General features: G+C 38.9%; 2 protein-coding genes across 3 annotated transcripts in view; one reads left to right on the top strand and one right to left on the bottom strand.

The window, feature by feature from the left end:
* Positions 1–761: 761 nt before the first annotated feature.
* Positions 762–2140, bottom strand: LOC126410261 (uncharacterized). Of its 2 annotated transcripts, none has more exons than XM_050078880.1 (2): positions 1846–2140; positions 762–1655 (listed from the first exon to the last, which is right to left on the bottom strand). In XM_050078880.1, exon 2 carries the CDS (start codon positions 1623–1625, stop codon positions 792–794), a length of 834 nt encoding a protein of 277 aa, XP_049934837.1. In that variant the 5' UTR covers positions 1626–1655; positions 1846–2140; the 3' UTR covers positions 762–791. The 2 variants fall into 2 exon arrangements, with proteins under 2 accessions (XP_049934837.1, XP_049934836.1); XM_050078879.1 differs by having other exon boundaries at positions 762–1739.
* An 8227-nt stretch (positions 2141–10367) lies between these two features.
* The window catches only part of LOC116257010 (vacuolar sorting protein 39), a 54826-nt gene continuing 50121 nt past the window's right edge, over positions 10368–15072 (top strand). Inside the window, 3 exon segments of the mRNA XM_031633596.2 lie at positions 10368–10559; positions 10562–10900; positions 13687–13898. Of these exon segments, the coding sequence (XP_031489456.1) occupies positions 10472–10559; positions 10562–10900; positions 13687–13898 (639 nt within the window). The 5' untranslated portion in view covers positions 10368–10471.

The raw sequence follows: 15072 nt of genomic DNA on the forward strand, positions 1-15072 counted from the left end.
AAGCAAACATTTCAAAATATTCCATAATATCACCAAAAACAAGTGAAACCAAAACATGGGAATTTATCACAACCAGTGTTTAACTCACCGATTCAACTCGGGAACTGTGGACGCAGTTGACTTGGCTCACTCAGCACAGCTCCCTATCAGGTCAACCTGGTTGGGGGGACTCATTTATGCTTGAAGCAGCTGTAAGACTGATGCTGTGTACCGTTTCTAGTGCACATGCAGTGCCGATGTGGTACATCTCAAGACAATTAGATGCAGAACTGCGGAGAAGGGGTGTATATATATAAATTTATTTTATATATATATATATATATATATATATATATATATATATAATTATATGATTGTTTCTTAGTTTAATTCAAAACCGCAAAAAGAGCGTTATTTTAGAAAAAAAAACACGAGAAATTCATTTCCACTAAAAAAAATGAAAAATTCACATTTCTTTTAAAAAAACGGAAAAAATGGAAAAGACTAAAAAAAGCACTTAAAACGTGTTTTTCTCGCTTCTTTTTTGATGCATTCATTTTTTTGGGGTTCAATGGCATAACTTGTAATATTTGAACAATATAATGGCTTTAGAGTAAAGAGACGTAAAAAGAAAAGGTCCAGTTCATCGATTACACCTTAATCGAGTTCAAAGGAAAGAAATGAGCCTTGTGGATGGAAGCTCATCACCTGTCATGTTGTTTTTTTATGTTTTTATTGAACTGAAAAAAACAACCAGCGACGAAACAACGTCTACCCCGCAAACAAAAATGGAGAAGCTCTCTCCCGCTGTATTATCGATGGGCGGGAGGTTCCTCGCAGCGATGGCGGGAGGTTCCTCGGAGCTCACCGACAGGAAGCCCTCCACCCAGGGTGTCATTGTTGAGGTTGAGCCGCTGGAATGCAGCCATAATATCGACGACGGGAGGTTCCACGCAGAAGCCCTCTCCTTCTAGGGTGTCATCGTGGATATTTAGCCGCTGGAATGCGGCGATAAATTCATCAGAGAGGGCAGGATACAAGAGGTATCCATGACTCCACAACAAGCTGTTGAACATGATGAGCCTTCGGGTGAGATACGCGTTTGCCTCTCGAAGGATCACATTCTCTTCCTGCACAGCAGCAGCCTCCATGGCTGCCTCCCGAAGCATTGCGTTCTCCTCCCGAAGCATCAAGTTCACCTTCCCCGTTTCTATGGCTGCCTCCCGAAGCATTGCGTTCTCCTCCCGAAGCATCAAGTTCACCTTCCCCGTTTCTATGGCTGCCTCCCGAAGCATTGCGTTCTCCTCCCGAAGCATCAAGTTCACCTTCCCCGTTTCTATGGCTGCCTCCCGAAGCATTGCGTTCTCCTCCCGAAGCATCAAGTTCACCTTCCCCGTTTCTATGGCTGCCTCCCTAAGCATCGTGTTTTCCTTTCGAAGCATCACCCTTTCCCTAACTGCCTCCCGAAGCCTAGAAACCTGCCTCTCGGGCATCTCCTTGTAGTTGAAAATTAAGCGAGTGAGGGCTAGGGGGCTGATCTCTTCTTCCTCTTCCCGCGGAGAAATGAGTTCCGGAGCGACGGTAATGGCGGTGCTGTACCCTGGGGTACGGGCGGCACCGTTGCTTGAGCTATTTGTTGGCTGCATCCTCCTCAACAGAACCTGCAATGCCTAGAGCTTCTCCAAGAGAGTGAAATCAGACATGTTCGGAAACAAAGCTTCGAAATCATATAGCACTCCTTCCGATTTTCTGCTCCCCTTCTTCTTGCTCAGCAAGAAGAGAAAAAAGGATTAAAAAAAAAAGAGAGAGATACATGTAAGAAAACAAATATGAAATGATGCTCTCAAAAAGGGACGTACTGCATACCGGGAGCCCCGATCTGAAAACAGTTACAGTTTCCAACCCAATGAGGGTGGGCCCTTGAACTCCCGGCGAACGCTCCCCCCATCTGCGCGCTCTGAGCAGGGTGTGCGCCATATCCCGACGGAACTGACCACTAATGACCTTCAAGTCCTCCAGTCGAGTGGAAGCGCAAAATGCAAGGATGCAAACGCGGATTGTTTTATCTGGAAGGGCATTCTCGCCAATCGGAGCAGCGAGTGAACTTTCCACCCAGAGAGAGTATACTGGAGTCAGTCAGCACGAAATGCCCCCAAAACCTTTGGAGACTATCTTTTATTTTATTTGTTTGTGTTTGCTGGAATATTTTATATAAGTGTAAGCTTCTATGTAATACCACTAAACATTATGGAACCGTGTAGAACTCTAATAGTTGCAAAATGAATATTTCTTTGATTGTTATAATTCTTGCCTATCTTGATTCCATTTGAATTCATAGGTATTGACTTTATATATTATTACTCAATAGTTCGACCTGGATAAATAAATATAACTGGTTTGTGGTTTCACATTATAGTACAACAGATTATTTAATATTGTACATGTGAATAGGGATTTGAATGATACTACCAAATTATATCTATATCCAAAAAATGCACCATTGTGGCCAATAAAAAATCCTAGGCCCTATATAAGATGGTAGGGTTTCAAATTAATGTCTAACACGAGTTCTCCTTATAACTCATTGAATAATTCTCATTCAAAGTCTAGTATGTAAGGGTATGGTAGCTATTGGCTCATACATACACAAAGAAAGTTAATTAGCTTTCAAATATTCAATTTAGTGGTAATTTTTATATATACTTTAAAGAAGAAATTAAACAAAGAAAAATCTTAAAAATATTCCATACAACATTAGAAATGACATGTGGAAGAATCTATATCACCTATTTGTAGTTGAATAGGTTTGCTACCATTTGAATTGGTCAATACATCAGTTTCTATAACTACAACTTTACACATGGGAGATCCTTTCACATATTCACGTAGTTTGCCTTTTTTCGAAAATGATATTTTTTAATAACGAAAAATCAAGTTAGAAAAATTATTTTCCAAGTGTTACATTAGTTTAAAAACAAAAGTGAATTAGTTGTATTTGGATCAAGTAAATGCATAAAGAATTCAAGCTCGAAAAATTGATAAACTAAAATTTGCAAAGCCTCAACCCTGCATCAAACACCGTTGCTTTGCTTTCTACCGAAGAAGCTCCAATAGGAGAATCGACAAAAAAAGTGACAAAATTATGTAATGTTTTCCTGCTTTTTTGCTCACTGCAAACGTAAAAAAAAACACAATGAATACACGTTCTCAAGAAATATTGAAAACAATATTGTACAAATTGAGCGCAAATCAGGCTTAGCCGATTCACTGCTTGAGCTTGTGAATTGATAAAAATATAAATTATTCAAAGAATGGGCTCCATGGGATTTATTGGTCCACGGAGACCCGTCTACTTCCACCCATGTTCCGTCTCCCTTCCTACATGTTCAAGATTGACTTCACCAAAACCTTGGGCTTCTTGTCTTGGGACTTAAATTTTTCAGATCTGTTGTGTGTCATGCTTAGGTGAGCACTAGATGAGAGCCTGCTTCCACACTCTCCATCAATAGCATTCTAGGTGAATGCGTCCCCCACCTACATGGCATTTGTTAGGTTCCCTGCCATGGAGGAGCATTGCATGGGAGTCGGTGTAGTCTAGCAAATTTTCAAAAAGAAAAGTCCTCTTTTTATACTTTTAACTATTTCTTTACTTCTTTTGTTCTTTATTTAAAAAAAAAAAGACTTTTTTTTTTCAACAAAAGTACTATGGTCATTACACAAGGTGGTGCACAATTTTTTATGCACTTATAGCCCCTCTCATTCCATGCTCCACCTCTCTATCTCACTTAGTGTTTGTGTATACATATATACATATACAAAACTATGAGTGAGAGGAACAGGAAAGAGAAGAAATAAAAGGCCCATATCTACCGGCCATTTTTTAAAAAAAAAAATTATGAATTGAAAAATGATTTAACATATTTCATATGACTTTTAGAAATAAAAATAAAACAAATATATCACCCTTGCATTCTAGTAGAAAGGGGGTCAATACACCCACCCCTTAGAATGCTATTGACCGATTGTCATTGGGTCAAAATTATTGGGTCTAGAGAAGCTTTCTTTTAAAAGGTTAGACTCAACTTATTTTTCACCTATCCTCTTCCAATTTTCTTTCTCTGACCTGAAATTACATATTTATGAATAATTAACATCAAGAATAATTCATCCACCATAAATTACAATTCCTCTGATTAAACCATGATTCTGCAAAATTCAACCATGCAATCACCAATGTAGCCATGTCCAAGATGAGCAAATGGATTGCAATATCTTTGTTATCTAAAGGAGTAAATAATACTGCGAGTTCTTGTAATAGATGGGTCAGGGGAGCATCCATCCTGAACAACTAGAGGTTGAAGCTAGATTAATTCCATGGCATATTACTCTGTGATTCCGAAGCGATGACTTGATTGGGAACTTTTTTCAACTCTGATGACTTAGTCAATCTGAAATTTCCTGCGCATCCCGCTCATGGAAAGAAAGGAAGAGGATATCAGCTATACTTAGAAAATACGTTCTGCAACGGTGATAAAAAGTGGCAACAAGTGCTGTTAAGATAGAGCAGATTGTGGAAATGTTCCATTAAAACTGTCTGATAGATTAAAAATATAGTGCAAACCATACATATGTTCATATCATAGCATCTATGCATCGGGAAGATTCACATACCTCTTCGTTTGCAGTAGAGGATTCCAACAAAAATGAATGCTGCACAACTCTGATATCGACAGGTAGTGATGCCCTGTTTGGGTGAAGGGAAAGGGCATGAAAGAGAAGGTCAATCTTCTGTTTGGTTGGTTAATTAAGAAAGAGGTGAAGCAATGAAAATAGAAAAACATGTTTGGTTGCAAAGAAAATGAAAGGAAAATAATAGAGAGGAAATGGAGAAGGGATTGGGATGGAAAATAAAATAGATTTTTATTTCCTTTACTTTCCTTTTTTATCAAAACAAGCTTTATAATCATCTTTTTCCTTCTCTTTCCTTTCATCTCCTTTTCATTCCCCATTTCCTTTCCCTCTCCATCCTTCTCTTTCATTTCCTTTACAACCTTTATTGCTTCAAGGATCCTCACACGCTCTCTCCATCTTCACCCTTTGATTTTTCTATACCTTGTTGTATATCCTTTTCTATAACCACCACACTAGTGGTCGGTTTATGGGGGCGGTTAAGCAACTCATTTCAGTTTGTCTGTGGGTTCTGGATCCTATTCATCATGGGCATCTCCAGATCTGCAAGATCCAATGACACTGTCATTTCGCACTAACCATGAAACTAGTCGCCAAAGCAGTATTTTGCAAAGACCGAGAGACCAGAAAATGAATGGAATAAGTATGATTGATCATGACAAACTACAATATCTAGAAGCAGCAACAAATGCATATAAACACCATTGGAGCCTCCTGAGATACACATGTGTTAGGAACAACACAAACTCTTCTCACACACTCACAAGAGGGGTTAGAAGCAACAAGGAAGAAGACAAAGATTTACTTGGTTCGGAGCAATAATCTCCTACGTCCATGGTCGCACAGATCTTACACTATTTACTCATAGATGAACACAGACACTCTCAGAGAAGAAGACAGATGAAACTGCGGCCCTCCTCTCAACATAAGAATTATGGCAAAACCCGCATTTGTACAAAATAACATAAATATCCTTACAAAAATTTCCATGCAGGCAAATAAATTTGCATATATGCGCATTTGTATGTGTTCTTAATCATATTCTCTTAGATAAGATTTAGTGGGTTCCATGTAATTTGAGTTATCAAGACCCAAACAGGTTAGAAAACCTATTTAAGGGCGGCGTGTGGTTCGTGGAGAATTCATTGGGACATGGGATTCAATGGTCTCTGGATCCAGAAAATCATGATGGTTGTCTTGTCTGCACGATCAAGTCGGGGCAAGCAAGGAAGCTGGTTTGCTCCGTGAAGGGGACCCGCTCTTCCCCTATTCATAATAGTGATGGAGATAGTTTTCTAGAGGCCAAGATTAGAGGTAAGAAAATCAGTATGGGCGCAAAGAAAGACGGTACCTCCTGCTTCTTCCTTCTATGCAGATTGACATCTTATTTTTTTATATCCCTTAACAATTTCTTACTCCTGACAAATTCTCCAGCGGATCGGGACTGACTACTAGTGAGTATGGAGAAACAAGTGTGTTATTGGCCTTCAATATGGAAAGACCACCTGATTCGTTGGGTTGAAAGGGAAGTGGGCCGGAGGAGGGAGCAAATTCCCATGCTTTCCGGAGATTATCTTGGGATTCCACTTCAAACTCAAGATATACCTGAGGAAGAATGCAGACCTCGGGCTTGCCAGAAACTGACAGGCACTGTGGAAACAAAAAAGACCTCTCTTTTGCTGAACGGCTGTGCTTGACAAAACATGTTCATGTTCTGTCCACCCTTCAAGGATACTGGAGTCTTGTCATAAAATTACATCAACAAGTTAGCCGCTCACTTTCGTTGGGGTGATAGCTTAGATAACAAGGGAGCTCACAGAATCAGCTTCGATCCTTGGGAACACGAACATTCGCTTTTCATGGCCGGCCCTCGACCCCAACAAAGCTGACGCCTTAACTTGGAAAGGGGAAATTAGTAGAAAAAGGGTCTGTGAGCACTGGCATTCGATCATATGGCATGGTAGATGTCTGCCTCTCTACATTGGAGTTGCAGGTCGCCTTCTCACAGACTCTTACGTTTGTCCACAAGTAGCATAGACATCTTCAAAAATAAACGAACAAAGGCAACAAAGTGACAAACTGTTAACATTACATCCACCACAAAGAGTCTATTTTCTCACTGCTTCAAGGAGAGAGTTATTTATTGATATATATAGTTGGAGTTACAACAAAGATCCAATAATCATGGATCTTGATTTAGAAAAACAAGGCAATTTTGAATTTCAAATTATTTTTCTTTATCGTCTTCTGATTGCTTGATTTTAGGAAGTAATTCTCCATCATGGTCTTCAGCCAATTGCTTGATTTTAGGAAGTGATTCTCCATCGTGATATTCAGTCGAGTGCTTGATTTTAGGAGGAGATCTTCCATCGTGATCTTCAACCATTTCATCTAATGCTTTTATTTTATCATGCCCTCTCAAGTCAATACTTATGTCAACAAGATTGAGTTTGTCTTTGTGAAAATGAAGCCTCGGCCATAGTAATGTTTTAGTTAAAGTATATGCTATCTGATATTTAGATTTGACAAATTCAACGTGAATTTCTCCTTTAGCAATCTTCTCTCTAACAAAGTGAAAATATATTTCGATATGCTTTGCCAGAGCATGAAAGACAAGATTGGTTGCAAGATACGTGACTCCCAGATTATCACACTTTAATATAGAAACTTCTTGAAGTGGGACTTGTAAGTCGTTGAGAAGGTGCCTTAGCCATGTAAAGTTCTACAATAACTCCAACCATGACTTTATATTCTGCATCTGTACTTGAATGTTGTTTATTTGATCCCTAAGAAATTATGTTTCCTCCCAACATAGTGACGAAACTATTTATGGACCTTCTGTCATCAAGACAACCGGCCCAATTAGCATCTGAATATGCTTCAAGTTTCCAACGTGATGATGCATTTATGTATAGATCATAAGTCTGAGTTCCTTGAAGGTAGCGAAGAATCCGTTTTACATGAGTCTAGTGAAGATTTGTGGGTTCATGAAGAAACTGACACGCCTTGTTAACTGCAAATGCAATGTCTGGACGTGTGAGAGTCACATATTGTAGTGCACCCACAATGCTTCTATATAGAGTTTCGTCTTTGAGTTTTTCTCCTTCAAATTTTGAAAGAGATATTTTAGGGGCAACTGATTTGACATCTTTGGCGTCTCCCATTTGAGCTCTAATAAGAATGTCGCTTATGTATTTCGTTGTGAAAGATAAAGTTCAGATCTATTATATTCAACTTCTATCACAAGAAAGTAATAGATCTTTCCCAAATCCTTGATGGAGAATTTGTTACTCATCGTATTTCAAGTGGGGAGTTGTCTGTCAAAATAATATCATTAATGTATATGAGAATATATACAATGCATGATGGCGAAATATATATGAACAAAGACGGATCAGATTTGGATCTTGCAAATCCTTTAGATATGAGATACATGCTCAAACTTTCAAATCAAGCTCGAGGGGCTTGCTTAAGCTCATATAATGACTTTTTAATTTGTAGACATAATCAGGATGATCATTGCCTTCAAATCCTAGCAGTTGACTCATATATATTTCTTCTTTTAGTGTGTCATGCAAAAAGGCATTGTTAACATTCAGTTGGTGAATAATCCTTTTCCGACTTGTAGCAATAGATAAAACCAATCAAATAGTAATGAGTTTAATGACTGGACTGAATGTTTCTGAATAATCAATTCATTCTCTTTGACAGTACCCTTTGGCTACAAGACATGCCTTAAACTGAGCCATTGCATGTCTTTTGACTTTGTACATCAACCAGCAATCCACAACATTATAATGAGACTGACAAGGTACTAATTCCTAAGTTTTGTTTTTGTGAAAAGCATGGATTTCACTAGACATTGCATTGACCCGCCTAGTGTCACTTTGAGCTTCCTACTGAGATAAGAGAAAAAGTTGGGTCTTCATGTCCCATCTTGTGATCTAGTGATCATATAGTGACTTTTGTTATGGTTAGTATGTGACAATGGTGGTTGAGGTTCAGGTTGATGAAGATGTTCAATGTGTTCAATATTGGTTTCAATGCTAGTGAAAGTAGAATCAATATTTTCATGTTCAATACTTTGGTTACATGGTTCAATAATTTTGGAACAAGGGTTTGGCAAAGAAATTAGAGATTTTATTATTGGTGGATTAGGGTTTATTAAATGTTTTAGATTTTTTAAAAATTTGACAAAATTTTTCTGAGATATACAACTTTGCCATATTATACCCAAGAGATAACAATGATCTCAACATGAGTCACCATTGGTTTGGTGGCGAGGGACTTGCTAACTTGCTTCTTTTTCTTGAGGGGTCATTAATAATGGGCAGCACTTCCGTTCATCTACCTACTTATGCTAATTCAATGAGAACTTTTGCTTCCCCTACTCAACGGTTGTCATAATTTGATCATCGCCACGGGTAGGAAGCACCTTTGCACTTTTATGTGCTTTTGGGCCTGATTCATCGACTACATTTTCTTAGGTTGTTATGAATCAACTATTGCTGGCGATAAGCAGCATTTCCATAGTTTGTTCGGAGATTCAATATTAACATTTCTGGCAGCACTGTTATCTTTTGCAGAATATCTATCACTGCCTAAGTGCCTCAGTCGACAGCTACAAGCTCAGGACTTCATGATATGTTTAATAATACTTACCATCTACTCTAGTTCATTGTTTCATATTACGGAAAGTGCAGCTGTTACATTCGTCAATGATGTCCACTTCTTCCTTCTTCCCAACAGCTTTCTATTTGGTTTTCATTCTCATTTGTTTTAGTCGGCTGAGGATAGTTTGTCATCCTCTTTTTGAAACCACAAAGAGCAAGCAACCTGATCAAGACTGTACGTGAGAATACGACAAAAGAATCTCAGCAATGTATCGATGAAAATGTCTTCACGGTGTGCACCAAAAACTCTTCTCCAGAGACTTTGCCTGGAACATTGTGGATGCTCTTCTTTATTGCTGATTCTGTGCTCCTCTCGTTGCTGATGCTTACAAGGAAGGAAGAAGAAGAAAAAAAAAAAAACCAATAGAGAGGTCCCGATGATTCGCTGCTGGTCACTCTTCTTCACATATATGGTTCTCTAGAAACTCATATTCCCATAAAGAGGCTTCTTCACCACTGATGGTCGTACGGAACATGAACAGAGCAATAAAGCCAGAACGAATACAAAGAGAGAGGACGAGATGATTCAAATTCAAAGGGTCGGGGGGTCTTATTCGCAATGATTCGATTCCAAAGTATGGGGGCCAGAAAATTAGGGTGGTCATTGAGCCAGCCGAGGCTTGACCAGGTTCATTTTTAATAAAAATTCAAAATATATATTATATATATTTGTAAAAAAAAATATATATATATATATAATTGAAGTTACTAAAAAGTTGTCGAGCCTGACCCGATCTCACTCGACCAGATCGATTTGAACTCGGGCCCGGGCGACGGGCTCGAAAACCCGACGGGCCCACTCTTTTTAGCTACAACCATCGTCCAAGTTTTTTTTTGGCAAGAAGGTTAGGGTCATTCTAAATATAGGTGCAACTTCTGGGTTGCGTCAGAATTCGAATATGATGTTAGAATGACAAATGAGAATGAAGTTATCCAATTATATATAAATGTGGATCTGCTGATGCGTTTTGAATTTAACTTTTAAAAAGAAGCCATGTTTACAGTCTAATAAGCTTGAATCCAATCTTGTGAAATCCGATGGAAATAAGACCCCCGACCCTTTGTTGGCTACCGGCCTCGGCGTCTTTCCCATTCTCCTTCCGACCTGCCGGAGAGAGAGAGAGTCAGAGATGGTGCACAGCGCTTACGATTCCTTCCAGATCCTGAGAGACGTGCCCTCCCGGATCGAGACCGTCGCAGCCTGGAACTCGAAGCTCTTTTTGCCTGTGCCGACGGGTCCCTCAGAGTGTACAGCCTTCCCTCCGATCGCCTCGCAGTGGGAGGCACGACCCTTTCCAGGGACGAGCCACCCTCTTACGTGCTGGAGCGGACCTTCCCAGGCTTCTTCCGCAAAGGAACTTCCGTCTCCCTCCTTTCCTTAGGCTCCCGCAACCTCCTCCTCTCCCTGTCCGATGCCGTCGCATTCCACCGCCTTCCCAGCCTCGAGGCCGCTGTCTCCCTCAGTAAGACCAAAGGCGCAAGCTCTTACGACTGGGACGACCGCCGCGGCTTCCTCTGCGTCGGACGGCAGAGGAAGGTCATCATTTATCGCCATGAAGGTTATTTGTTCATCATCACATTCACAATCACCATCATCATGGTTCTAAAAATATCGGACAAGTGGTGTTGTTTGATCCAGCTTTCTGATATCCGGGACGCGTGCTTAAAATTTGGGCATTTTCGTACAACATTTATACCATCATTAGCATGATAGCCGGTTAACTATGAATGCCATGATCGTTGCCACCGAGATGGAAAAACGTCCTAGTGACAATTGACAACTATCTTATAACTTGTCTTCGTCCTTCCACTCTCTGCTCTATAAAAATGGCGAATATTTTGCCTACTGGAGAATGAGAAGTGTTTCTTATTTGTTGTTGATGCATTTTTCTGAACTTGTATCATAAACATCGTCTAGTGAAGTGCTGTTTGATCATTAGTACTCAAGGGTAGCGGTTTCTGCTTGAATAATCTGGGAAACATGCGAAACAACACCGTGAAGATCGTTAAATATAATTAATGTCTCCTGTCATTATTGTCATCATAAACGGTGGTGCTTTCGTCCTCGAGAATGATGCTGGAGCTGCATGATGGTTGCTGGACACCACCACCTAGCCTCTAAAATTTTGTCGGAGGAGCTGAATAATTTTAGGACCTCACAGTGGTGGCGATGGTCGGGATGAATATCCTTGCTTTGCCGGGGAATGATATGTTGTGGATTGGTACTTTTTTTGCAGTACGTTAAAACTACGCACCAGAATCACAGTGAGCGGACAAAATATTCATGCATGAGTGCCATATTAGTATTTATTTGGAAAGGGCTTGTGAATGGTGCATTTTGTATTATTTTGCGACTTTGAAGGAATGATCTCACTTTGGGGGCATTTGGTGAAAAATTTTAATATGTCCGGGAACCCTCTTTCCTTATCAAGGACTTTTTATTCCTGAGATTTTAAGCTTGTTAGTTGTAACACATGCTTGATTCAGGATGCTACGGGCAGGTGAAGGTTCAGCAGTCCAGTACACCATGATGTTTTCCCAGGATAATCAAATGCTCCCTTAACTTGCAGAATTATTGTTCTTGTTATGCACTTAAACCGGAGTTACAAATGATTAGGTCTATTAACAATTGATTATGCAAATGCACATGAACCATCTTGGCAATGGAAGCTCTGTATCACTTTAATTTTAAGAGATAATCTACGATTGATACATAAGAAGAATGTTAGTCCAATATTTGATGAAATGCAGTCGCTATGCACTGGTGCTATGTAAGGCTGAGATCTCAAGAATACATACCTGGTGGAGAAGAAGATGACATAATTGCCCTTGTGAAGATAATGATATATTAAGCAGAATAAAAAGGCTCCATTACTTGAGTTGGACCTGCATCTAGTGTGTTGATGAGTGTCAACATTGTCCTTATTATCTTCTCTCACACATTTTAGACACGTGCATTTTCATGTTGAGATTCCTGCTTGAATAGAATTTATTCCAATAGACGAGGCTTATGAGGCTTCACGTAATGTCTGTGGTTAGCAATGACTAAGGCATTATCATCCTCTTGTTGTCCCTTCTCATTTGTTTTCGATGACCAGGCAAAGAAAGCACATTTCATCTTCTTTATATTTGTGTCCAGGTTCCTCATTGCTCTAGTGATTGTTTTTCTCTATTTTTCTTGCTTATATCTTGTTCCTTAATAGTTAATACTCTAACAAGGGCATCCTCAATGGAGGTAGGGTGAGACCGTGAGAGTTAAAGAAAGGATGCCATTATTATAAAGGAAGTCTAGAAAATTCTCTTTTTAAGTTGCTTCGATTCCTTGTATGATTTTCACACTCTGGTAATGCAGGGTCATCCCATAAAATCCAAAGGCTGGTGAATCAGCCTCTTGCACTTCTACCTATTTGAAGTACTTAGCTTTATTTTGAAATTTCTGAGACATATCCTTTAATGTATTCATCCTCTCCCAAGTCTCACTAACCTTTTTAGTTTGAAGAGAAGGGTAAAGCTTAAACTGTGCTAAAATCCAACTATATATTTCTTGTCTAGTTTTTAATGCCTTCTCTCTTTGATGTGTCTCAAGCATCTTGACTTTGACTTTTTTCGGGTGAGCATGGGGAATAGTTTGAGAATGGTCTGTTGACAGATCCACAAGATTAAGGAGGGTAGGACAACATTGACCAAGACACTCAAGAAATAAAGGACAAGTAAAAATGAAAGAAAATAGAAAATATCATTAGAAAATAAAATTCCAAAGATTCTTTATAGGCAATGCACATTCATATTGTGAATCTGACAAAACTTAGTTATGCATGTGCACCAGTTTATATATGTGTTCTGCACGTTTACTTAGAGAGTTTATACAAAAGCAATATATTTGTTGTTTTTACAAAAAATGTAACATATGTAACTACCTCAACAATCTATGTGGAACAGTAATGAGAATTTTATGGTTTGGTTAGATAACATAGTTGCTCGATGTAGTTAATATGCTCAATTACTTCCTTGCTGAATGATATGCATTTTCTGGCTATGACTACCATTTCCTTCTCTAAAACAATCATCAGGCACTTCTGTCTTTGGCGTTTGGGTTATGAAAAGTCTATAGGCAGCACATTATAGGTACTTCTGCTGTTTCATGAACATATCAAGTAGTTTGTTAGTTTGTTATTTTGATGTTCAATTCCCTTTTCTTTGGTTTTCCTTTTCCTTGTGAAATGTGCGAAAGTTCAACTAAACAAGGCTCTATGATTATCACGTCCATCATGTGGACAATTCTTTGGCGATCTCTTGGATGCTGTTGGCTAACATTTACTAGAAATTGCTGTTTTCATGTTGATAGGAGGTAAGGACTTTACAGAGGTGAAAGAGTTCAATGTTCCTGATGTGATAAAGTCAATAATATGGTGTGGTGAAAATATTTGTTTGAGTATCAGAAAAGAATACATGATAATGAACAGCACAACCGGAGCACTATCTGAGGTGTTTCCCTGTGGGAGGATTGCTGCTCCCTTAATCACACCACTTCCATCAGAGCAACTACTACTGGGAAAGGTACTGTTCATGGTTCAATGTGCCTCTTGGGTCTAATGAGTCCTCAAGCTTGCTGACAAAATTTGCTTATGATAATAAAAAATCCTTGTATTTGGGATTGTTCATTCTACTATGTCATTTGCTTAATATGGTTTTCTAAATATTGATACCTATGTCACATAGGTACTGGTACGGGTGCCGGTGCGGGTATAGGTACGGACCATTTTTGAAAAACTTGGGTGCGGGGTTACGGCCGTACACACACGCATATATATATATATATATATATATATATATTTCAAACATAATAAGATATTCACACACACACACACACACACATATATATATATATATATATATATATATATATATATATATATATATATATATATATATATATATATATATATATATATATATATATATATATCAAAAAATTACAAATATATATGTATATATATATATTTCAAACATAATAAGATATTCACACATATATATATATATATCAAAAAATTACAAACAGAATAACATATTCATAAATCATAATCCAAGATTTATAGATACTGTCATATTACTAAGGGGGAGATCAACAAAGAGTCTTGACCATAATGAGGAACAAAAACTAGAACCGCTAGATTGCAACAATAAGCATGTAAAATGAGCATAGAACAAGGATCAGAGAGAATACCAGACGGATCCTCTCATAATCATTCAGACGAAAATAGAAACAGGGATCACGAAAGACTGAGAATGAAGTTTTCTTTTTCTTTTTTTTTTTTCTTTTAAAGGAACACTACGAAGCAAGAATGAAGAATCAACAACTATCAATATCATATCAGGGGAAACAAGGGAACTGAAAAAAGAGACACAAGATAGGCTAACAAGACAGAATCAAAGAAACGGTAAAGACTTTAGGCGAGAAAAAGAAAAGCCATCCCAAAGAGAGAGAGAGCATTGTTCCTCGACGCCGGCATCTGGTCCACTGGCACCGGAGACGATGGAAGCCTTAGCGCATTGACAGAAATTGAGAAGATGATGAAAGCAAGCAAATACCGTCGTCGTCTGCTGCCTGCCGTTGCCGTTCGCTACCTGCCGTCGCTGCTAGCCGCCTGCCATTGCTGTTTGCCACCTGCCTTCACCGCTTGCCGTGCGCCGTCGTCGGTCTTCGGTGAAGAGTGACGACAGACAAAATGAA

This window comes from Nymphaea colorata, chromosome 7 (genome assembly GCF_008831285.2).
Source record: "Nymphaea colorata isolate Beijing-Zhang1983 chromosome 7, ASM883128v2, whole genome shotgun sequence".
Classification (NCBI taxonomy): domain Eukaryota; kingdom Viridiplantae; phylum Streptophyta; class Magnoliopsida; order Nymphaeales; family Nymphaeaceae; genus Nymphaea; species Nymphaea colorata.

What these genes read in the sequence shown, in the direction of transcription:
- LOC126410261 (XM_050078880.1), bottom strand. Translation starts at nt 1,625, where the DNA reads ATGCAGCCAACAAATAGCTCAAGCAACGGTGCCGCCCGTACCCCAGGG.